The 26,266-nt window shown below is 39.6% G+C and overlaps 1 protein-coding gene across 1 annotated transcript in view; it reads left to right on the top strand.

Annotated features, from left to right (window-relative positions):
• The first annotated feature begins 324 nt into the window (after window positions 1-324).
• Window positions 325-26,266, top strand: part of stj (straightjacket) — a 303,422-nt gene continuing 277,480 nt past the window's right edge. The window contains exons 1-5 of the mRNA XM_068227342.1: window positions 325-357; window positions 607-711; window positions 7,124-7,340; window positions 17,074-17,205; window positions 25,359-25,630. Of these exons, the coding sequence (XP_068083443.1) occupies window positions 325-357; window positions 607-711; window positions 7,124-7,340; window positions 17,074-17,205; window positions 25,359-25,630 (759 nt within the window). The remainder of the gene's footprint in view (window positions 358-606; window positions 712-7,123; window positions 7,341-17,073; window positions 17,206-25,358; window positions 25,631-26,266) is intronic.

The following is a 26,266-nucleotide window of genomic DNA, read 5'->3' as shown; positions in this document are numbered from 1 at the left end:
CACACCGATTTAAAGCCTAAAAACACACACGCAGCAAACAAATATTAGGCTATAGATGACTTCACTACAGAAGTGAGGTGCTGGCAGTTCACAGAGTGAGGGACTACACGATGCTTGTATCATACAACACAGAAGAAAGAAAATGAAGGAAGACAATGAAGCGATGGCTGTTCCTGCCATTGTGCTTCCTCCCTATGGATATATTTATGAAAAAGAAAATGTTATGTAGTTTAATAATTCACGGGCAAAAATGCCTCATCCTTTTTATTGTTATTTCATAATATATTACAAAGTACAGTACAATATCCCTTAATATGAGAAAGCATGGGTGTCTCAGAGGAGGTGTGTTCAGTCCTTGTAGGTCCATAAGAGCAGTAGGTCTACTGTTTTCTTAACGTGGGATGAGCTATAGCGGCTTACTCTTACTAACACCCAGAACACTTACTATCCACTAAATACATATGTGTAAAAAGTGCCGTAAGTTACATATAAGAAAATTATCAGTGATTTTGCAAAAGATATACCCTTATTTTATGACCTATTTAATTTTAAATAGTATTTTAGTTTCTATAGCTATCTTAAACTACTTTGTTCTTCCAATTTTAGGGGTACAGAACTGCAGAAGTAAAACATATAAAAGGTGAAGATTTATTAAGAGAGATTGCCTGGACTATTCAAAACATGACAGAGTCCAAAATAAGTGCCATTCGCGTAAGTAGAGACTCCATTATTTAATTTTAATGCAGTTTCCTTTGTAAAATTTAATTCCAGCTAACTCATATGATTCAGATATTCACAAAGATGGAAATCATTTAAAACTGCTTATAATGATCTAATCAAATGTTTGTGATCTTAAGCAAGAAATCTAACAACAATAAAATATATATGCATAGGAAGGAGGTGGAGAGCAGCTACACATACAGGTCAAAATTCCTGGCTGCAGACTTCGTCAGTGGAGAATAATAAGTATGGTGGTGACTATTGCTGAAAGGTAAATGTAGTTATGACGACTTTGAATGGAGTAATACTTGTTGGTAATGCTGGGTATATGTAGATAGCAAGTCTTGGAGTGGTTATGCTCACAGGGTCAAGAGTCGGTGATTTAGTGGATATGTGAATCTGACTGTGTGTCTTTTAGGGAGAAAGTCTCAGCTGTGTGGTGAGGATGAGAGAGTTGAATGTTTATGTTAAAATCCATTTGATTTTGTTGAGACTAGGATGATACTTGGTTATGAAGGATCTAGGACTGGCTGCTGTCTTGGACAAACATTTATAGTCCAGGATATTTGGTGGTTAACCAGTTGGTAGATAACAGCTGGAGGTTAAAGTGAAGGTTCTGTTGATAGTTAGCGGTTTTAATGTGCACAAAGGTATTAAACTTGCTATAATGGAGATAGAGGCCAAAGTCAAAGAAATTGCGAGAAGTCTTCCAAGTGAAATGTGTACTGTAATTTGAGTTGAAGCAGTGCAGAATGGAGTCATGGTGTTGCAGTGAACCTCCACCAGAATAGGGGCTGAACACTGTTTCCATATTAATAAAGCAACCAAACCCTGTGCCCTTCATAACCATGTATCATCCTGGTCTCCAAAAGATCAATCGCATTTCAGAACAAGCATTCAGTCTTATCCCATCTTCATTTCATTTTTGTGGATATTCTACTAAAAAGCCTCACAGTTCCATTCAGGTACCCACCAAACCTAAAAAACATTCTTACTTGCTATGAACCACACTAAACTCAGCCCATTTCTGGCCCTTTCCTCTGTGAACACAACCACTGCAAGACCTGTCATCTACATATACCCAGCACCACATTCTCCAGTAGCATCACCAAATGAGATCGCCATTACTGCACTGCATTCAACATCATCTACCAGCTTCTGTGCAAACTCTGCCTACCTTTTTATACTGGCTTAACTTCAAACACTCCAGCCAAACCTGTAAGATGGATCTTCCTGTCCCTATTGACACCTGATTCCATCAAACCATATTTGGTGATCATTTCACCATTAAAGTCCTTAAACACGTACGTGTATTTTCCCGCCCACTTGCCTTAGAGATTCTGAATTTGGAATGTGATTGAATGGGTGGTTAACTCAGAGAATTAGAGTAGGTGAAGTGTTATCTGATCCTGTAATGATTAAGAGGGGGTCCCACAGGGAAGTATAATTGGACCCTTATTTTTTCTTATATATAAATGATGTGAGTAAAGAATTGGGTTCATAGATAAGGATATTTGCAGATGATGTTATACTCTATAGAGTTGCAGGATTGTGAGCGACTGCAGGGGGACTTGTAGAGAGATGGACAGCAGACAATGGTATGAATGTAAATGGGGTGAAAAGTCAAGTTGTAAGTTTCACCAAGAGGGAACGTCCTCCCAGTTTTAATTATTGTGTTACTGGTGTGATAGTATTTCATGGGGAACAATGTAAGTAACTAAGGAATGATCTTCATTAGGCATTGTAGTAATAATGTTAATGAGAGGGCGTATAAGTCTCTGGTAAAATCGCAGTTAGAGGATGGCTCCAGTGTATTGGACACTACTTGATATGAGAACTAGAAAGAACTGAAAGGAAAACAGCATAATTTGTTCTGGGTGATTCCCAACAAAGGAGTAGTGTTAGGTACTAAAATGTTGCAAACTTTGGGCTGGGAAGACTTGGGAATAAGGAGATGAGCTGCTCGACTGTGTGGTATGTTACATGTGATAAAATTCATTTTTGGGTCCGTATTGAAAGTATTTGTAATAAATAACACTAGTATGTTTTTATTGTTCACCCACCTATTCAATACAATAGAATCTTAAAAATTAGGACTTTGTCCTTATTAAAATTGTTAACATAAAATTAATACGTTGGATGGTACATGTTTCGCCTATCAATAGTAGGCATCATCAGCCATATTTTTTACCTTAAGAATAGATCAGGTACCTGATTGGAAATGACTTATGAATACTGTTAAAAACTATGCCTTGTAAAATGGATTAGAGGTTGTTAAACAACTATTACAATATAAAATGTAGTACTGTATACTATTACTTAACAATATTTGTATTAAAATTTGAGTCAAAAAACATGACATTTATTTGAGGATTATGAAATAGGTGGTTAGTTCTTGATGTTAAAAGATATTACAGTAAAGATAAAAATCAGAAAGCATATTCCATTTAATTGTCAAATGGCGTGTTATTAAAAACTTGAGGAAAGTTGAGCATTGGTAATGGCCGTCGGTTCTTGAAGTTGATAAGTAGTGGGGAGTGGGGAGTTGGCATGGAATGATGTAACTAGGAGAATGAGCTCATGTGGAGCTTTTAAAGGTAGGAAATATCATAGCATAAAGATAAAGTTGGAATTCAAGATGACAGATTCGGGTAAATATTAATTTATAGGACGAGGAGTGAGAGATTGGAATAAATTATCAAAGGAAATGTTCAATCAGTTTCCAAGTTTGTTGAAAATATTTAAGAGAAAGCTAGGAAAACAATTATAAATAAAGGTAAATGTGGGGTAACTGATAGGGAAGCTGCCACCTAGGCGAGCACCCTTAATGAAGATCAGTGTTGACTGAAAAGGAAATGATTGAATCAACTGGTGCGTGGGTGTAGGGAAGTGCCCTGCTTTAACATTACATAACTTCCATTGTCCTGTCTTGCCTCTCTCCTCTCTCCGTTTACCTTACAACCCCCCTACAATGATCACTATCATTCTTAATCCTGGAGTAGTCGCATAGTGTCTGATTGACACCACACTAGTTCATTTCTGTCACTGCAAGGAAACTGACCAAAAATGCCACCTACCTTTCAAGTAACTATTCACAACTGACAGCACCACACCAGTGTTAGTCTAACTCGTGTGGTGGCCAGCCTATGTCACACAAGTGTGAAGTATTATCTTCAACATTATTGTTGTAACCGCTCCGGGGACAATTATGGTTACCATAATAATAATAATAATAATAATAATAATATAAGAATAGTACCAATAATAATAATAATAATAATAATAATAATAATAATAATAATAAAATAATACCAGTAGTAAATAATATAATACTTAATAATATGAATAAGGAGATAGAAAAATGACGCAGTGGCAGTGAATTCACACCAAAACATGGAAATGTGATGAGTATCTTTTAAATACGCAAAATTAAAGGTAATACAGGAAACACTTACAGGCCTAAAATGACAACTAAGACAGAATGGTGGAAGGTGTGGGAAGCTCTAATGAGGTCCATGGGAACGTATGACATTATGGGGGAGAAAAGACTTACAATAATATACCCAACAGACAAATAATTATTAAGGAAATGAACATACAATTATAAATGAACAAATAAATGAACTGCAGATTAACTGATACTTGAGATACAAACAAAAGATGTGTAAGGGAAACAATTAAACTTTTTCGTAATGAACAAACTTTGACATGACGATTCAGAATTTACAGAATGAAAGGAGGCAACCTTAAATGAAACAAAATTAATTATACAACTCAAGAAGGTGTTACAGTTACTTACAATTACAACTAAAGTTAGAAAAGAAGGTTTGCCTCTGAAAACAACACATTGCGGACTAGCATAATAGCTAAGTCATATAAATGCTCTATTCCGGAAAATGTGGAAAACTAGAGGAAACTCCGGCACACAAGATGAACTTTTACATAATTACTGAATTTACATTAAGTGGGAATAAGAATGCATTTAAATAGCATAAGGCAAAAACAAAGCGCTTACCTTTGGCGGCTGACGACCCATTGCGGGACGGACGCAAAACGTGTCTGCCCGCTGTAGTGATCCAAATTCAAAGACGCGGACAAAGTCACTCGCACACGTGAGGAGCCACAAACAGGAAATAGAGTCATAATAAATGACCAATAGCAAACTCCAGTTTGCCACATTCACCAATAAAAACACTTGTACTTTTGACCAATGACAATGATGTTCTAGAATTATGCTTTCTGCCGAATTTGCATCTTTACGGATATTACAAAAGGACAGGAAGAGCCACTTACACGTGGCACACCCTGCCTCACAAGTCATGTATAAAAATTCCAAATCCCTTTCTATAATTTACAGAAAAATACAATTTAAATCAGGAAATGTAAATACCCAAGTCTCTTTGAACATAAATCTTCTTCATAGTCCATTTCTTCATATGCCTAAATGTGTAATAATTTTTAAATAAGAAAGCTACATACAATAATTTGCTTTGCACAAATTCTTCAGTTTTTAAAATGTTTTTGTTTACCTAAAATGATGACAAGACAAAAATTTACATTTACATAATGTTACATAATAAGGACTTCTGTTGCTTCACTGATTTCTGCTCACCAACGGCCACAATTGTAGCAGTTATTCTTCAGAATGTCTCACATTGCATGTTTTCCTCCCTAAAACATAAATTTTTCATATTTTTAGGGCTGAAAATTAGTGGAAAGTAGAGGACCTGTAACCTCGATCGCTTTGATGACAGAAGGATTCTTCAGAGTTTGCTTGAGAAAGATTATGACGATGATGAGGATGGTGGTGAATTGTACAGTGATGATGAGGAAGATGTTCTAGAAACCAGAAGCAAAAGTATAGAAACTGAACAAGACGCAGACTGTAGCAAAAAAAACAAAAGAAAATGACAGTGATTATTTCCTACGATGAAATGGAGTTTCTAAGTGGCATAAAGCTAATCCTCCCAGAAATGTTCAAACCCAGAGACAAAATATCATCACACATTTACCTGGTATGAAAGGTGTTGCAAAGCTTGCTAAAACTCCTAAAGAACACTGGGAACACAGTGCTGTCTACTATAGCGGAGCGCATAAACGGAAAAATTGAAGAGGTTCAAATGAACTACAGCAGATAAAGGGCTGCTCGATCTACTGACATGTGAAATAAAGGCCCTAATTGACATACTATACTTATGTGCTGCAAGGAAAGGTAACCACACAGATACAGAGGACACTTGGGTTAGCAAAAAAACAGTTGTATAACTGTGCCTCTTGGTTGTCTGAGAGACGTTTTAGGTTCCTATTCTGTTGCACTCAGTAATTTATACTCATTGTTTCAAAATGTCCTGAAATTAATGTAAATTCTTATTGAAAACTTGCGACCACATAATTGCCTCGGAAATGAAATGGCTCTTTCAGACGCCTCATGACCTTGTATGTCATGGAGTTGTATGCAATCACTACAGGGTTAATCTAACCTCCACTGATGAAGGTTGCAACTGAAAATGTTGGATCCGAGGTTTCTCTTAGGTGTATTCTGTTCATGCACACTTACACGGTAAGTCACTGCTCTCCATCTATTTCGTATACATATATACATGTTATGTTAAAAAGGTTCACAACTTTTTATTTAGAGGTAATTGCATGACCGAATTAAGGCCAACAGTTCTTTACAGAACACATGATGGAATACATTTTTATTCTTTTTTTGTTTATAAATATCTTCCAACAAACCTCTTTCCTTGATTTTCTTTATGCTCTCTAGAACTTGCAGTAAATTTTATTTCAATTACTAAGATAAGCTTCAGTTATAATTATTAGCCCATGACAGGTCACGTCACGGTCTTTTAGACCGGGCACATACAGTTTTTATTCTTTTGAATTAGTTTCACGGTATAAAGCTTCCTCCTTTCCTGTACCATTCAACAGACTTGTCCACTACTCGTGTTTACGTTCTTTGTTCCCTCTCCCATCACCAGTAAGTCAGTGGCAAGCTGACGTGACTCCTAGCGTTGCCTTATTATCTGGTCCTGTACACCATGCGCAACTCCTGACGTTTGCCGTTGCGGTGTTTGTTGTCGGTATAGAAAAGTTTTGCGAGTTTCATGGATATATTTCCCTTCAATAATACGTGTTTTGCCACAAAACCAGTATTTTGTTTCACAGATATGTGTTTCTTTAATAATACAATGTGTTTTACAAGAAAAACTGGTATTTATTTTCACGGAAGTGTTTTCCCTTAGAAATACAATGCGTTTTACTACAAAAAACTGGTATTTTATACTACCTGGTCAAATCGACCATGCGCTACCCATCACGCAACTATTCTGACGCGACCCCTCATGGGTTAACTTTGTAAATTTCATCAGTATGTACCTATGTTATTTTCTTTACTTTCTAGCGTATTATGGATACAGCTGAAAATACAGCCCAAGCCCACCAAGATGAAGTTGTAACTGAATATGAATATTACAATGCTAAAAATTTGAGTAACGTGGGTGAAGAACGGCCAGAGGGATGGCAGGAAGTCCTCCTCACTGAAAATACACACTTTTATAACAACCTAGTAAATACGAGCTTTAGCTCAGTGCATGTGCCAACCAACGTCTTCGATAAAGGTAATGTATATCCTCCCATTATGTTATCTCTAAACTGAATTTCAAACAGATAGCTGAAAGTCAAAATCCCTCCTTAGGAGCAAATACTGACAGCAAATACATAAGTCAATGTTATAAATTAACACTTCATTTCATTTACTTTAAAAACTGAGATTAGGCGTAAAGGAAATAGTTGAAATCATATAGAATACCTTCTTCTTCCTCTTCTTCTCTTTCCTGTCCATATGTGTGCCCACAATGGACACTCCCAAGTATCACTCAGGGTCAGCTCTTCTGATCCTTAGACAGCACTCCCTGCGGTTGGATGTCTCCATCACTGGAATGCTGTTTCCATTCGGGGCCTTTTTGGCTGTACGCCACCATGTTGCCCTTGAACGCAAGAGCTCTCTTAACAGGATGATCTTCATCTCAACGTTGTACGTGTCCATACCAGTGCAACTGCCGCTCCTATCACTGATAGGGACTGTATTAAATTATCCTCGTATATGCACATTGTACAAATCGCTCCAAGAGGGTGACACCTACTGACCATCGTGGCATCCACATTATAGGTATTGTTATCTTCTTCTTCTTCTCCTCCTTCCTCACTTCCCGTGGCTCAGGTTATGAATCAAGGAAATCCATTATTGCTGGGGTCTCCACTACCCTTCATCCTTCTAATATTTCTTCTACCTTTCATCCTCTCTTCTCTATACATTCCTCCACTGTATCCATCCACCTCTTTCAAGGCCTACCTTGTGACCTCTTTCTTGTTGATTTCTCTGTAAATACTTTCTTTGGAACTTAGTCTGACTCACTGGCTGAATGGCTAGTGTTGAGGTCTTTAGTTCAGAGGGTCCCGAGTTTGATGCTCGGCTGGGTCAGGAATTTTAATTGCGTCCGAATAATTCTTCTGGACCGTAGACTGGATGTTTGTGTTTGTCCCAACACTTTCATCTTCATATTCAGACAACACACTACGCTACCAACCACCACAGAAACATGCAATAGTGATTACATCCCTCCATATAGGGTTGGCGCCAGGAAGGGCATCCGGCCGTAAAACATGGTCAAATACACATGTGCGACACAGTTTGCACCTGTGGCCCCGCAGGTACGGGAAAAGTGGAAGAAGAAGAAGAATAAGAAGAAGAAGACTTTCTTTGGAATTTGCTCTCCCCCCCATGAACATCATGTGTCTACACCATTTCATCTTGCTTATCTGTGTCCTGTAGTCTGAAACTCCAATCCTCTTTCTAATCTATTCATACCTGATTCTATCTCTTTCTTGTCTTCCTGAAGAAACCTCCTAATGAATTTCATCTCGGCTGCCTGAACTATGATCTCGTCTTGTTTCTTGTGTACGTGCTGCATATGATTCCATCTGGGGTGGCAGATAAATCCACAGTATCCCCTGCCTGTCATAAGAGGTGACCAAAAGGGGCAATTTTGGTGCAGAAAGCCATAATTTGTAATTGTGAATTGGACCCTCTGTGGATGGGAGAGTAATACATCTATAGGTAATCCCTGCCTGTCGTAGAAGGCAACTAGAAAGGCCATGTGACCATTGGTCCCCTCTCGAGGGTTAATTGTAGACCGATCAAAATTTATGTGCACGATACTTGGGGAAGCGCCTCTTATACACATGACCACACTCAAAAAGCCCAGACAGTATCCATCACCTGCCGGGTGGCAGTGGTATCCGCCTAACAACACAGGTCCCTGCACAGCTCAATGCCTGAGCATATTTACCTTCTCAGTATATGCTTTGAGATACATGCCTATATGGATGATTTGAGGACAGGAGCTCTGGCGCTCAGTGCCTCATGTTGACTTAGTGTCCCACGAACTTTGCCACAAATATGAGTACCTTAGGTGACCAGGTTGGCTATGGAGAGATAAACTAGGTCAGGGGGGAAACCAAGCTGCCAAGAGTCTCTGTGGCGAGCAGTAATGGGATAGTACAGAGGAGGGGGTCTGTCAGCACCTTCTAGGCATCGTTTAACATCAGACCATGGGTAGTACCTGGTATGTCAGATACAGAGGCCCCTGAATGCAGGGAGTGGCATTTGGGAGGATTTTTCAAGTATGGCTAACAAGCCTACCCAGGGTGTTCCCCCATCTAAGCCTTACATCTTTTAATCCCTATGGAGTGCAACCCCGTGGGAACATGTGCAGCATAAAATGGTGGCATCCAGCTTCCAGGTTGCTACCAGAACCAATGGGCATGACTTCAAGCCTGTCAAATTGATCCTTTTCTTTGGTTGTTCAAGTGTGACCACATGGCAAAATTCCCATCAAACTGGAAGACTAAAATCCTTAAATCCAATTTTCAGAGTCATCTTCCACAATGACCTGTTCTTGAACACTGATGATGATCTGATGAAATATATGAAGAACCATGACGTGACACATGTCTGACGCATTATGCACAAAGTCAATGATGAAAACTTTGCCACCAGTACTTTCATTGGCTCCTTCAAGTTGTCATTGTTACTGGAGAAAGTCAACGTAACTACCTATCATTGTGATGTGAGGCCATACATCCTCCCTCGCATGCGGTACTATAACTGCCAAAGGTTTGGACACATGGTATCTCATTGTTCAAGTTAGTCTGTGTGTGGTACATGTGGAAAAGTTGCTCATAGTGCAGAGCAGTGTACAACTCTGAACAGGTGCATTAACTGCCCTGGTCTTCATTCACCTCGAGAGAGAAACTGTCCTGTCTTTCTCTGTGAGAATAAGGTCAAGGATACCAAGACACTGGATGGTCTTTCCTTCATAGCAGGAAGTGTGCTGTAAGTTTAATTCCTTGAATACACCTGCCAAGACTTTAGCATTAAAGCACAGAGTCTATCAAGTTCATCATTTCTTCCAGCAACACCTGTGAAGATCACTGCATCCAAGGTGGCAGTTGCTCTGTGAGCAGTGCCGTAAAGAGTAAAAGCCTGAAGGTGGGGACCACCCAACCTTCGGCCACAAAGAAGCGCATGGTGATGAAGGCAGCTAAGCTAACACGGCAGGGGAGGAGGGAGTCCCCTATCCCCAAGTGGTCGACAAAAGCCATTCCTAAGCTAGCGGAAGTGGCATCATCGACCAGCACTGGTACAGTAGAATTGTAACAGTTACGACAGGCATCTTATTGAGCTGTGCCATATAATCAATCTGTTCGCAGTGAGTATAGTCTGCATTCAAGAAACTAATCTCAGACCAATTCATTATACAGTCTTGATAAATTTGAGACTATACTCGAAGGAATGTGATTATGCCAACTGGTCTTCTGGTAGTGTTGGTATCTTCACTTGTTCTGATACCTCCAGCAAAGTAGGTCCTCTAAAAATCGAGCTGAGTCAGTAGCGGTATGTGTTTCGTTGTCTGTCATAATCACAACATCAAGCAAATTGAAAAAAAAACAACTAGATATTTGGGCCCTTTAACTCTGCAATGGTCACACACAATTCTATGTCATTGAAGGTATAAGCAATAAATTTCATAAACTTTAGTTTATTCTCCACCCCAGCCATCTTCAAATATGCATCATAAAAATTGGAATTAGAAGAACATAGTGTCATCATAAACAAAAGGGGTTAAACCTCTTGAGTTAAAACTAAAAATACAAGCACTTAAAAAACACTAATGTACAGATTTAAAAGTCCAAACATTATCCACTTGATAATGGTCGAGTGGATTTGGGATTCCAGAATACAAACTACAGGGTGGCGCACGATAAGTCACCCGATTGAATTTTGATCATACAAGTATACTATTGGGGCAATAGCTTTCAAATTGTGCGCTCAACTTTGTGCAGTTCATGGAAATTACTCCAGATGTTGTTACGAGTTCATCGCTTCCGTTTTGAGTCCGCCATTTCAGTTTGCCACAATGGCGGTCAAAGGATGGTTGAGCGTTGCATAAAAGACGAAGTTTGTGTTACTGTTTGCGGCAACGAACAGCGTTACATTGACACAGAGAAGGTTTCGTGCCCATTTCATCACATGGTGGGCTCCCAGCCCACAGACAATATGCAGATTACATCACAAATTTGCAGGTACTGGATCTGTTTTGGAGTGCAAATGGCCACATGCACATACTGAAGCGGTTCGAGTGGCTTTGGCTCATAGTCTGAGTAAATCAACAAGAAGAGCCAGTGCCGAGTTGGGAATTTCACGCTGATCTGTACAAAGAATTATTCAATCCGAGCTTCGCTTGTATCCATACAAGATGACTGTGGCGCATAAGCCTACTGCGAGAGATAAGGAGCGGAGACTAGAGTTTGCAAGGTGGGCAATCGAGCAAGACCAAGAGGCAGTGCTACACAACACATGGTTTTCAGACGAAGCTTGTTTTTATGTGAACGGTGTTATGAACAAACAGAACGTTCACCGAGCTCGATAGCTGCAGTTGCTTAAGTGCTGCCAGTATCTGGGAGATAGTAGGTTCGAACCCCACTGTCGGCAGCCCTGAAAATGGTTTTCCGTGGTTTCCCATTTTTACACCAGGCAAATGCTGGGGCTGTACCTTAATTAAGGCCACGGCCGCTTCCTTCCCACTCCTACTAGCCCTGTCCTGTCCCATCATCGCCGTAAGACCTATCTGTGTTGGTGCGACATAAAACAACTAGCAAAAAAAAAAAAAAAAAAGAACGTTTGATTTTGGGCACGTGAACCTCCGCGAATAATCCACATGAAAGACACCTACGGGGAGAAAGTGTGCATGTGGGTCGCGATGTCAAACCATGGAACCATTGGTCCGTTTTTCTTCGATGCTACAGTAATCGTTGAACGCTATTTAGACATGCTGCGAAACCAGTTCTTTCCTCAACTCATGGCCACAGGTCTTTCATTGTAGACACAATGGTTAATGCAGGAGGGAGCATGCCCCCCATACTGCCAATGTTGTGCTTGATTTCCTACACGAAAGACTTGGCCTTAGGGTATTGTCAAACAGATTTCCATAACGTTATGAAGGAGGAGGAATGTGGCCGCCTCACAGCTCGGAAATTAACCCATGTGACCTCTTCCTTTGGGGATTCCTTAAAGAGAAGGTGTACCACAGAAAACCCGAAAATGAAGTGCAACTTAGGGCCATCATTGTGGAGTTACGCCGCGCCATTCCAGAAGTTTTGTGTCAGAGAGTTGCCACAAATGCACGTGTGCAACTTGAAGTTGTAAAACAAAACGGCAGTCATATTGAACATGTGATTCATTAGGTTGTATTTCCAAGCTGTATTCTTTACTTCTACATCAATAAATTATAAATCTTGTCAACAACAAATGTATTATTCATGAAACAAATCAGGTGACTTATTGTGTGCCACCCTATAGTTGATCACAAGATTAATGAAACTTGAAAATGATTTTGGTGTAGCTGCATACAAAACTGCACTTGTGTTGAATAAGGGTGACGTAAAATGCCATTGTCTATTGGTAGTCCCACTATAGTTCGTAGTATACACAGGGGCAGCTGTACCTTATGTGCTGCAGCACAGTGTCTATTAAAAACATAAATTACTTTAATAATATTATCTACAATCAAATACAGTGCATTGAGAAAGACTTCAGCCCTCTCAACTAGTCGTGTGCTCCATGCCGGGTGCTGTGCAGATCACAGCTCAGCGAGAATTTCTAAGCTTTTTCCTAGAAAACTGAAACTCTGCCTTTTGTGTATGTGTGCCCAACTTTTCCACATTGCTGCCTCTGTGTGGTCGAATGAAGAATCGCTGTGGAGGCAGCACTGGTCACACTTGTATTTCGACCAAAATGAGAACGTGGCAGGTGGCGCCCTCTTGACTCAGGGGTAGTATTTAAGAGGGGATCGCTCAAAGCAAACAGGAAAACAAAGTACTGTAGAGGAAGCCATCAGCTGTTCCCACCAGATCCTTTAATACTCCCAACTTGCACATTCCATAGCCACATTTGTAAATCAATTAACTATAAAAATAGTACTTTTTACATTGTCAAAATAAGATGATGTTGTGCTTTCTTTTAATTACAAAATGTCTAGTTTATAGATTTCACTATAACAACATAACAAGTAATTTTGGATTGCTGGTTTTATTTCAATGATTTTAGTAACTTTGAGAAGTTCTATTTTTGTGCACTCACACCAATTGTTTCTAAGTTCGTAATTGTTGTGTCATTGCAGGTGTTATTGTGTGTTTGATTAGTTTTGTATGAGGAATGTGTATATGTGTTGGTGCTGTTTGCATATTTGTTCAGTATGGAAAACTCATTGGAGAGCCTCTTGAAAACTGCATATGTTTCTAAATATTTTTTGGAGGGGGGATAAGTTACAGCCACTGATCTCTATACATTGATCGCTGATGGCAGCTCTCCGCTGCAGGAGAAAGTACGCCAAGTTGAGCGCGCGGTTCGCCATGTTGGCGTACCCATCCTAGAGCTCTCTTTATGGGGAAGCAATGATAATATAGTCAATTTTAAGTCGCAATTAATGGCGCATTGGAATAATTAAAAATATAGAAACATGTTCACTCAAAACATAAGGACATTGGGATCACTGACACGTCATTCCGAGGTCAATAAATCTCCGGGATAGCAATAAACATGAGTATATAATAACGGCTGACAAAGATTAACTTAGGTGCTGAATACATGCAATTAGCGATCGGTAACACAATACGAGTGAAAACCAGTTTCTGGAAACATTGCTGTAAATTGTATACATGTATGCCACGAAATTATGCATTCTTAAAATGATGTACCTATAAACGTAGCTCACTATACAGGCCTAGATTCGACATATCGTAATCGGTGCTTGATAATGAATTTCTGTTTCCTGTTTTCATGAAATAACGTGCATATTATCAAATTAAAATATCATTGAAGCAAATGTACACATTTATAAAACCAGCAAATATTCAAAACTTGTCAATATATCACATTACCTGCAGCTTAATTTACTATTACAGACCTCTTTAATTAAATTCAGCTAGCAAAGCGATATTGATAGTCATCATCAGAAATATGTAACACCAGTTAAAAGAGTCCCAAATACCACGAATAGTAGAATGGGATAGCCCCAAACACCCACCACACTTTCCCTTCTCCCACTACTCAGTGTCTGAAACCCATAATTATTACTGATGTAAATAAGGTCTAGAATTCCTCCAGACTTCATTTTCTAAGATTGTTATAAGGTCACATCAATTATTTCATCGAAACCGTCAGTTTAATTATGAGAAATAAAAAAAATATAAGTAAATCTTTACTTGCAGTTAATGTTCAGTAAAACTGAAAACAGTTGGCTGTACATCACTTCTAAGGTGTACAGTTTGTCCATTTCTATCAAAACAGTCTTCCTCTAAGTGATCCGAGCAGAGAACAGCTGTTTTAGAAGGATCCCAATTCTACCGCCTGATACTCCTAATCGATGATCTTAGATGTTCGGGTCTCGAGAAAGGAAACCTACAAAAATTAATTGCCTTTTGCTCCCGGAATATGCGAAATAAGATACAATGAACCTAAAACTCAAAACACTACCCTAGGAAGATTCTTATGTACAGTATAAAACTCCCCGATGAAATGATTTCTTCTTCTGCTGATTGGTTCTGTTTGTACATCCATAAGCTGAACACTGCGGTATGTTAGTACCCCGTAGAATGTTTCTTCATTCATATTTCAGATAAACACATACATATTTAAATTGAATCTTGTAATCCACAAGTATACTACAAGGAACGAACCTAAATTCGTAAAATACACTACTATTTACTTTGCAATAACACAGCACGAACACTCGTGGAACTACAATCAGAAGACTTGGCATCACAGAACTAAGCATAAACAAAGCAAGCGCGCTCCTCATGATCTACTGCACCGTGTGCTCGCTGCCATCTTACTACGCCAGTCATCTTCTATTCGGCTTACTCCTACCCAAGCTACCAGTCATCCAGGTATAGAGATCAGTGGTTACAGCACATAACTGATTTTCTGCACCAGCCATCACTGAGTGTGCATTCAAAAAACTGTATCATTTATACAAGAGAAGATCACAGTGTTGATGTAAATGATACTGGTTAGACATCATGGGCTTTTGGGCTTATGCCATGTCAAGAAAGCAGGGTGAAACAAGTACGGGCCGTGAAAGCAACAATGTTAACATTAAAACTGGTTAGTTGTTGATGTGCAATGTCAACGGCCGTATCAGCCTTCTTGGTTACAATAAGTGACGGATGTCCCAGTGTTATTAAAACAAGTAAGGGTGTTAATGGGGGTACCCTATCCTTCGAGGTTACCGTGGTGCACCCAGCACAGCTGTCAGTGTTGACAATAGCTTTTACATAAATTAAGATGTTCTATCACACTGTGTGTGTGTGTGTGTGTGTGTGTGTGTGTGTGCGCGCGCGCGCGCGCGCGCGCGCGTGCATGCGTGCGTGTGTGTGTGTGAAGTATCCGAGAGGACATCAGATGAATCAGGGATGAATGTGGTAAATAACTAAAAAAACTTACTCCAAGGCACTACAGCCTGAAGGCCTGCAGATTACAACGTGTCATGCGGTCAGCACGACGAATCCTCTCGGCCGTTATTCTTGGCTTTCTAGACCGGGGCCGCTATCTCATTGTCAGTTAGCTCCTCAATTCTAATCACGTAGGCTGAGTGGACCTCGAACCAGCCCTCAGATCCAGGTAAAAATCCCTGATCTGGGCAGATAGGAGGCAGGCACGCTACCCCTACACCACAGCGAAAGCAGGGACAAATGTGGTAGAAGAAATGAATAGAAACTAATGAAATAAAATAAAAGGGACCCCCAAAGAACAGAGGATGGGTCATTCAGAAAGAAAGGAAACCAAGAATTATACCTGAAGTTGGAAAAGATCTCAGATACCATCCGGAAGAAGAGAGCCATGTTCTTCGGACATATCTACAGAATGAACACGGGAAGACTGACCAATCAGGTAATAAGACTTTTTGAGACAGTAGGTGAAGAGGGACCTGGGAGAAATGAGAATACAAGGAACAGAAATCAGCAACAGGGATGCTTACAAGTCGAGGATCAAGGACACAAAGAAGTTTCAAGAAAAAGTTAGACCCCGTACTCAGGCGCCGTGGACAGAAGAAAGGAGGAGATTGCAGGGTAAAAGGATGAAGGAGAACTGGACGAGAAACAGATGAAGCTGAATTTGAATTAACATGGTCCATGGTAGGCCAAAGTGAAAGAAGGAGAAGAAGAAAAAATGCAACAAAAGACACCAGAACAGAATAGAACAGAGCTGAAGAATGGAAAGATACTGTGTGGAGAAAACCAAAGGGTTATCTTTAATGTTGTCGTCAACTCCCACTTGGAGTGTTGTGCCAGCATACAGCGAGCCATCTGGTGTTGAACGAGCGTACCACTACAGCTCCAATTGTAAAAAATTCGTAAATTCAAACCTCATTATTGTAGAAGTCTTCCTCGTGAACAGTCAACATTTTCTTCTGAAGACGCAGAGCAAAGTTCTATGCGAAATCTGCATAGTTTCACTGTGTTTTCTTGACATGGCATGTCTGCAAGTACAGGCCGTGAAAGCATCAGCATTAACATTCTAAAATTTTAACAGTAACTTACATAGGGCTAGCCTGTTAATTGGTAGATGCTTAAGAATTAGAATGTGTATGCAACATGATCTGATGTGAACATCAAAATGCCTTTCAGTTCTTCTTTGAAGGAAATTCTTGCATTTCTCTTGAGGTATGATCAGACTTCTGGTTGAAATATCTTGTCTTAAATCCCTGTCATGTGTGTGGCCTTTTTCAGCACCTGAGCTTCTCAAGGCTGTCAAATGGTCTGAAACTCTGGATCAGACATTTATAAGCAATTATCAAATGGATCCATCCTTGTCTTGGCAGTACTTCGGCAGTTCACTTGGATTTATGAGGCAGTATCCAGGTAAAATAATATTTTAATTCTTTGTTTTGTTTTTCAAAAGCACCAGCGTAAGATTTCAAAATTGTAAGGCATTTTCTTAATACAACACTGGAAGTTGAAAAATTTGTTCTTGCTTGTGTACTTTTGTTCTTGGAATACATGTAATTAATATCTTACACATCCTGGATGACCATCCTAAAGAAGCAGATGAGGAACACTCAGCATTGTATGGTTTGGCCTCATGTCGCTTCAACTTTAGAAAAAGAAAAACTGGAAGTCTATGAAGAGGTTCATTATTTGGCAGAGGATGGCAGCAATAAATATTCCTTTCAGAATGGGTCTGCGTTACCTGTGATTAGTACTCCTATGTGAGAAACACCACAGGTTTGGCTGGCACCCATGATTGGTACTACTATGTGAGGAAAACCATTGGTCTGCATTGCCTGAGAGTAGTACCATTATATTCCTCATATAATGGGGCTTGTGTTGCCTCTGGCTGGTACCATAATGTGTAATACACTGTGGGTCCATATTGCCTATGATTAGTACCACTGTAGGAGGAACACAATGGTTCTGCTTTGCCGGTGATTAGTACCATTATGAGGGGCTGGTGACCTAGATTTTGGCCCACTTCAGATAATATGCATCATCCCAGTAATTAAGGCAGTATGAATTGGATCCCCTGATTGTTTTGTTTCACAATCACTTTTTCATCACCATTCATTTTAGATTCTAGTCAGTGAATACATTTTGAAGTTTTGTTTTTCATTTCGTTGCACCTTGTATCATTAGGGGCTGATGATCTAGCTGTTAGGTGCCTTTAAAAAACAATCATCATCGATCATCATCCTCTTTATATCCTGCTCTTGTCTCATCAGAATATGGACAATTTGTATGCTAATGATTTCACAGGCATAGAATTTTTTTGAACTACTTTGTCTTTGGAAAGAATTACATTTTATTACAGGCTGTAAGGTTCGATAATATTGTTTGTTTGTTTGTTTGTTAAATCAAAACAGCGAGAAGCTAAATTACAGAATTCCGCAATGAAAAATAGATTTAAAATAAAGTAGCACAAGGCAAACATAAAAAAAAGTGTAAGAACAATGAAGGAAAAACATCTAATGATAAAAATAGAGAAAAATTAAAAACTAACAAAATAACAAAATAACTGTAGAGACACAACAATTAACAACAAAACATAAAGGCAAAAGAAACAATGAAGAAAACTGAAGATTGAATGTAAAATGAACAGAAGAACTTATAAGCTAGGCTCAGTAAGATAAATACAGACATAACATAAGTAATGGTATAGTACAGTAAAAAATAAATAAATATTGCATTATGTATGAAAGAGGGAACAGCAATGAGATGAGAAAAAAGAAATATGAAGAAAACGTACTAGGTTAAGTTAAGGAAGAATCAATTAAAGGAGGATTAAGGAGGGTTGGTATGCGGATAAATAAACTTCTTTGAATGAGAGAGAGGCGGGAATACGGAATATGAAGGGGCGGATTAATCCTGGTTTTGTGAGTTGGAACATGTAAGGAAAAGAAGGATGCAGGTTCAGGAGAACGAAGTAAACCATTAACAGCGTTATATAGGAATCTAAGGTCGGCTACTTTCCTGAGACTTGATAACGTGCGAAGATTTAACTTATCCAGTATCTGATTACTGCTCAAGTTTTGACAATCACATATTCTGGCTCTAACAATGGTACAGAAGAATGATTGCACGCGGTCAATGTGATTCAGATTAGGGGGTGAAGAGGTAGACCAAATGGGAGATGCGAATTCAATAATCGGTAGGATGCAAGATACATCGTAGGCTCAGAGGGCGTGGATATCAGTGATGTCAGAAAATCTATACAACAAACCGAGAAGTGATATTGCTCGTGAGGTTATTTTTTGTATATGGAGGACAAATAACAGTTTACTGTCAAACAACACTCCTAAGTCATTTTGTTCTGTTAGAGTTGGGAACGGGTTTCCAAGGAGGGAGTATTTACTATGAATAGGGGATTTACGAAGTGTGATCGAAATAGAGGAACACTTGGTAGGATTAGGCTTAAGACACCATGTGGAGCACCATTCAGAGAGTGAGTTAAGCCCACTCTGTAAGGAGTTTACGTCTGATAAGGAATCGATGTGTTTGAATATTTTACAGTCATCTGCAAACAGTAGAATTTCACAAGAAACGGAGGATATAGTATTAATGAGAACATCAATAAATATGACAAAAAGAAGCAGACGTAGGACACTGCCCTGTGGGATGCCAGAATGTATCATAACAAGAGTTGAACTGAACCCATCAAGAACCACACGCTGAGTTCTGGCATTGAGGAAGCTCTGCAAGAGAGTTAGAAAGCGACCATGGATATTAAAACGTTCTGAGAGTTTATAGGAAAGAAGTGTGTGGTCTACGGTATCAAAAGCCTTTGCAATATCAATGTAGCACACGTCAAGCTGAGAACCAGCATTAAGAGCAGATGTTGCACGATGGAGAAGAACAGCCAGATTAGTTAGGCAGGAGCTACCAGGAAGAAAACCATGCTGCTGGGACGATATATTAGGAAGTGTGAAAGAAAGAAGACGCTGGTGGATAATCTTTTCACAGATGAGTGACAGTGTGGGTAATATAGAAATCGGACGATAGTTTCTGACATCAGACCTCTTTTCACTTCTAAAAACCGGAGTGATGTTAGCAATTTTCCAGTTGTCAGGAAAGTAGCCAGCTAAGAAGCAACAGTTAAATAATATAACAGCAATAGGATGGGCAAGACTCGTAGCGGTATTCTTAAGGAAGGCAGGACTGAGACCATCCAGACCAGTAGGTTTATTTTCTGGCAGGAATGAAAGTAAAGAGTTGACTTCTGACTCAGAGGTGGAAAGATTACTGAGACTATGAGAAGGAACATAATCAATACACGGAAAATCTGAGAACTGAACAGGTGCAACAAAATTAAACGCAAAGTAATCGTTGAAAATTTCTGGTCTATTACTACCACTGGCTAAATTATCACTCCAAATCAGTGTGTCTGGGACACGCTTTGTATTTTTCCTGCTGTTTATCAGAGACCAGAATCTTTTGCTATTACTTCTCACTTATAGGCAGGCAGAGTTTATGTAGTCCTGGTAATCCCGTTTTAGAAGCTGTTTATGGTGTTTGCAAAGGTCAGAAAAAGTTTTATAGTTGACTTCAGAGGGTGACCTTTTCCAGTCTTTTCAGGCTTTTGTTTTATTAATTTCTGCAATTTTGGTGTCACTTTTCTTCCAGGGTGGGCATCTGGTGGATGTTTTACGAGTGGGAACAAGGTCATGGATCACAGCACGATTCCAGTCATAGAACAGGTCCACTGCTTCTTGGACTTCACCCACTTGCAGCAAGTGCCAGGGTAGAAGAGAGAGGGTGTGATTGACAGCCTGCCATTCAACCTTTCGCCACATGGGTACACAGTTCCTGGTATAGGGTCGATGACTTTTCGGGAGGCGGGGAGGGGCAATAGAGAATGTTGGCTCTACAGACTTGTGGTTCGATTTACAAATATTTCGTCCCACAGAAATAACTGAAGGCTCAATGGAGCAGAGCAGGTAGTCAAGAAGACTATCCCCACAGGTGTTCTCAAGGACGTACTGTTGGAGGCTTAGGCCTGTAATATAATTGTCGAGATACCACTTGTCGAGGCTATTAGAAGGGACACCTTGCGCAGTGGAATTCCAAGATATAGAGAGGTTAAAATCGCCCAGTATAATTACATTAGGATTCAGATTAATGGCTTTCACTACAGAAGAGTGAAAATTTCCAGAATAATTGAGGGTTGATCGAGGTGGTCTGTAAAAACAAGCAAATAGATATTTGGAATGCTGAAATTTCACTTCTACCCAAAAGGCTTCACAGTCACTACTTAAATCAGTACGTAGGTTAGTGTGCCATTTGGATTTAACGGCTAGAAGGACTCCGCAGGTTATACATTTCATCTTCTTTGTCCGTATTGAAGATCTACTTGTGATACAAATTCTTATAATTTTGTTAATTACCACCTATTCAATACAATTGTATCGAACAACTAGAAGGACTCCCCCGCCCCGAGATCTACGGTCTGTTCTGAAAATGGAAAACTCTTTAGAAAGAGGGATTTCCGTGTCTGAAACAAAGTCAGTTAACCAACTTTCACAGAAGGTGACATTATCGAAAGAAGATAGTTCTTGTAGGTAGAGCTCACAGTCAGTAATTTTGTTTTTAAGAGAGCAGATATTCTGCTGGTAAACTGAGATTGCACTATCCACCGCGGGTCCCGGGTTTATCTCCACACCACCAGCTAACAGTAGGAATGTTAACAACAAACTTAAAGTAGACCAAGTAAAATACCGAGATAATTTACTGGAGGCTGGAATCAAAGCTGGTGCTACAAGAATGCAAGGGAGGTTTTCAGTCGGCAGTGAAGGAAAATGAAACTCACGAACGGCAGTCAACCAGCTTCCAACCTGAGATATATTCAATCTTGAGACGGTGAGTTGTATACTCCCGGCAAGGGAGGCTTGGGTACCCCAGCAGCCGCCGCAGCACATGGAATAAAATCAAAGCCGTTTATATTGTACAGACTTACTTCCGAGCACTTCACGACACATGGAATCACTGGCTGGATCATGTAGATGAACATCACTATATTCACTTGTGCACACTACTTGTTTTGACACCAAAACTTCTAAAAGAACACAGAGGAAAGACATACTCTCACTCACCGCCATCTTAGCCACATGAAAGCAATATAAGTTTGCTCCATTACGATTTATTTTCTGTAGGTTTAATGAACACTGCTCTGAGCACTGTGGCTTGGATGGATATGTAATTTTAGAGCCATTTAGAGACAATTGTACATTTTGGCAATACCTCATATCTGAACCAGCTAGTACGGCATTAAAATAGTTACACTCATCGATGCTCAGACTTCTTATGCTCAAAATATGTAAGTGTACATTAGAAGCCAGCTGGATGGACTCTATCAAGTGAGCAGTTCTCCATATCAAATAGTTTTCCATGTGATCCAACCAGTGTCTGGTTCAGGAAGATATGTCACAGTAGATAACTGGTATTATTCAATACCGCTGGCAAATGAACTGTTAGAAAACCGTCAACTAACACTAGTTGGCGCTCTGAGGAAAAATAAAAGATACCAAGTTTTTTACAGAATGCCAGCCCTGCAGGGAAGGGGTAGCATGCCTGCCTCTTAACCGGAAGCCCCATGTTCGATTCCTGGCCAGGTCAGAGATTTTTACCTGGATCTGAGAGCTAGTTCGAGGTCCACTCAATCTACATGATTACAATTGAGGAGCCATCTGATGGTGAGATGGTGGCCCCGGTCTAGAAATCTAAGAATAGTGGCCAAGAGGATTCCTTGTGCTGACCTCACAACTCCTCGTAATCTGCAGGCCTTCGGGCTGAGCAAGGGTCACTTGGTAAGCCATGGCCCTTTGGGACTGTTGTGCCATGGATTTTTAATTTTTTTTATTTACAGAATGCAGAGGACGTGAAAAATTCAGCAGTCCTTTTTGGATCTAGATGTTAAACGCCCTAGCTTTCTATGCGTTTAAGAGAAATAGACTTTTCCTCCTTCTACGTAGTTACCAAAACTGAGAACTCAGTGATGACGTTCTACAACCTGACAAAGGAGTAGGCACACTAGACAAGTTGAAAGTGACATACACAGTAATGAGACAAACTGTTGCCATTCCTTTTTTAAACTCTTATGAATATTGGAGGAATATATGCCTCCTGAATTGGCACATATTCTTGAAAACTGTGTCCCTAGAGCTCTGCTTGGATTTCTTGGAGAGGAGACATGCTTCAGGTAACATCTCATGTCAGCTGAAGATAAAAATAGCAGGACTTGCTGGGATTGTATTTTGCTTTTGGAAACAAACACGATTATCAAAGGTGGTGTGTGTATCTTGCGACAAGTTCCTGTGCTTAGAACATAGTGACGTACTGTCGAGGTTGTTTAACTGTTGCTGGTGATCAAGATGACTATGAAAAAGATGTGTGAAAAGTACCAAAGGACTTACTGAGATGGCATGATATTAATATTCTATATACTGTATTTAGGTGGAGAAATAATTAGTAAGTTAGCTCTAAAGGGTGGACCTATGTCATACTGACATCATAGCAGCTCCAATACCTATGAGTGGACATTAATGGCAATTAGTCTTTGTAGAAATGAAGAAGAGTTGAAGATAGGGTAACATGTAGAGCTGAATGAAATTGAGTCTATTGACTGATGACTCCTCCTCCTCAGGTTCTATCATACAATATGACTCCCCTTTCTAAGATAATGAAGGGCCATGCTGAGTGGCTCAGACAGTTGAGGTGCTGGCCTTCTGACCCCAACTTGGCAGGTTCGAACCTGGCTCAGTCTGGTGGTATTTGAAGCTGCTCAAAAACGTCAGCCTAGTGTCGGTATATTTACTGGCAGAAAGAACTCCTGCAGGACTAAATTCCGGCACCTCAGTGTCTATGAAAACCGTAAAAGTAGTGGAACGTAAAGCAAATAATATTATAAGTATTTTGATAATGACAGAACTGATAAAAACTGCATCGGTTATTGTAGTAATTGGCAATAGAATAAAAATATCTGAGATGTCACTTTTAATGGGTGAGAAGGAGTAAAAGAATCACATTACTGAGTGAGTTGTCTATGCCTTTTGGGTCACATAGCTGTCAGCTTGCATTCAGGAGAAAGTGGGTAGAATCGCACTGTCGGCAGCCCGAAGATGGTTTTCCATTATTTCGTAATTTCACACCAGGCAAATGCTGGGGCTAAAGCTTGCATTCAGGAGAAAGTGGGTAGAATCGCACTGTCGGCAGCCCTGAAGATGGTTTTCCATTATTTTGTAATTTCACACCAGGCAAATGCTGGGGCTAAACCTTTAATTAAACCCATTGCTTCCACTAACCTGTGGTAGGCTCCTCATTTTCAGTCTTTCCTATCCAATCTCTGTTGGTCAAATCTTGTTCTCTTCAGCCACAACAGTATTACCGTATTTCTCTGAATCCAATCCAAGGTGACCCTGAGTGCAAGACAACCTCACTTTTTCCTTCAAAAGAATTAAGTCTGCAAAAGTGCTTTATAAAATCATATGAATGCCTTTCCTGTACAGTACATATTTTTAGACTATATTTGTCTTCATGCCACCACCGAACATTGGCTTTAGTTTGCCGTATTTTCTTTCGGCTGCACTATTATTCTTTAATTCTGCAAGTTTAATAACAATTAACCTAAAATTAGCATCATAACATCGACAAGAACACATTGAAAATTTGCCGGCAATACCTGTTCCATGTGTCTTGACAATACAACGATCCATTACGAAAATATTCTTGCTGTCTGTAAAATTTTGCTAAGTGTCAGGTACAGTAGATGCCTTATAACTCTGGCACTGAGTAGCCATGGTCTTTCTAAGAATTCAAAGGTTTGCATGTTTTTTGATACCATTCTGCAGATTTGAGAAACATTTTTGTAGAGGTAATACAGGGACATGTTTAAAAAAATCTCTTCAGAGGATTGTTGCCCACCTGATCGCCCACACTGAGAGTCTGTCTCCCACCAAGTAGAATGTCATTCTCTCTTCACTATTTCTCAAGAACCAGTGACGTTACCCAGAGGCCGTGGCTAGCGATGTAGCTTATAGGCCTAATAAAGATGTGGATGTTCAAGGTTGACTTTTTTGTGTGCAGGGGGGAAGAAGGGAAGCGGTGTGGTTACCATGGAAAATGCCAGTGATGTTGATTACTGTTAGGTTATGAAAGCAAGGTGACCCTTGATTTTTCACATGAAATTCTGAGAAAAAAAATTTGTCTTGGATTTGGAGAAATACGGTATTTCAGTTCCATGCCCTTCATGATGCTTTGTTTACTGTAGCTAATACCTTCATTCTTTGAAGAGTCAAACCTCTTCCTTCCATCCTCTGCCGCCCCCTCTGATTAGTGTTAAGAAAGGGTGGTTTCCTACTTGTACTTTCTCTTAAAAGAATATTCACAACCATCACCATACCCACTTCAGGCTGACATTTCAACCTTAGAATGGTCTATAAGATGTCATTTTTTTTTGTATAGCTACATAATTTACTTGCTTACTTTTTCTTGTTTGCAAAATCATATATCGTATGTTCATTTCGCAGCAACGAAGTGGGAACCATATCCCGATGACTTTGAGGTGGATCTATATGACTGTCGGACGCGTTCGTGGTACATTGAAGCTGCTACAAGTCCCAAGGATGTTGTCATACTAGTTGACAATTCGGGTTCAATGACAGGCATGCGGAGAGAAATTGCTCGGCACGTTGTTAACGATATACTGGATACTCTTGGCAACAATGACTTTGTTAATGTTTTTAACTTCTCAGAAGAAATCACGAATGTGGTGAAATGTTTCGGAGATAACTTAGTCCAGGTAAGAATTGTTTCTAATGTAATACTTGATATTTAGTTAATAAAGATGATGATATTTCAAAAATTTACTAAAACAGTTTATCGAGTCCATCTGGCTGTTCTACTGGACCAATTTGATTCATTCTTTTTTAAAAATTATTATTCACTTAAGAATTAGCTTCATGTGAGCCATCAAGCCTTGACAAATCTCTCAGTTCAGTTACCTCAGAGTAATTCTAAAATCAAATATTGCTTATGTGTGTTTCTTATGAAAACAATGTGAGCCCTAACCCCTATGCTGCCATATTCAACTTTAGTCCATGACGTCGGAATGTTATCACGAAGTGATGCCACGTTTGACTTGAGTCGAAAGGAGAGAAGATAACGTTTGCTGTGCTATTTTGTTGAAATTGCCCGGATAATCCACCATTGCGTATTGTGCTTTGCTTTGAGAAATATCACATTTTGAAGCATTACGAAGAGTATGATATTTATCTCTGTCAATAGAAAGCACATTTTGAGGTCAGACTGACTAATTCAGAAGATGGAAAAACGTGGAACTCACAGGTTTTGAAAGTATTGTTATGAATAAAGCTACATCTGTTTCGTTACTCTAATTTATTTCAGGATGGCCTAATAAATGCACACACACACACAT

The sequence above is a fragment of the Anabrus simplex genome, chromosome 4 (assembly GCF_040414725.1).
Source record: "Anabrus simplex isolate iqAnaSimp1 chromosome 4, ASM4041472v1, whole genome shotgun sequence".
Taxonomy (NCBI): domain Eukaryota; kingdom Metazoa; phylum Arthropoda; class Insecta; order Orthoptera; family Tettigoniidae; genus Anabrus; species Anabrus simplex.
Note: the sequence above shows the minus strand (reverse complement) of the source record. Positions and strands in the feature narration are given on the sequence as shown.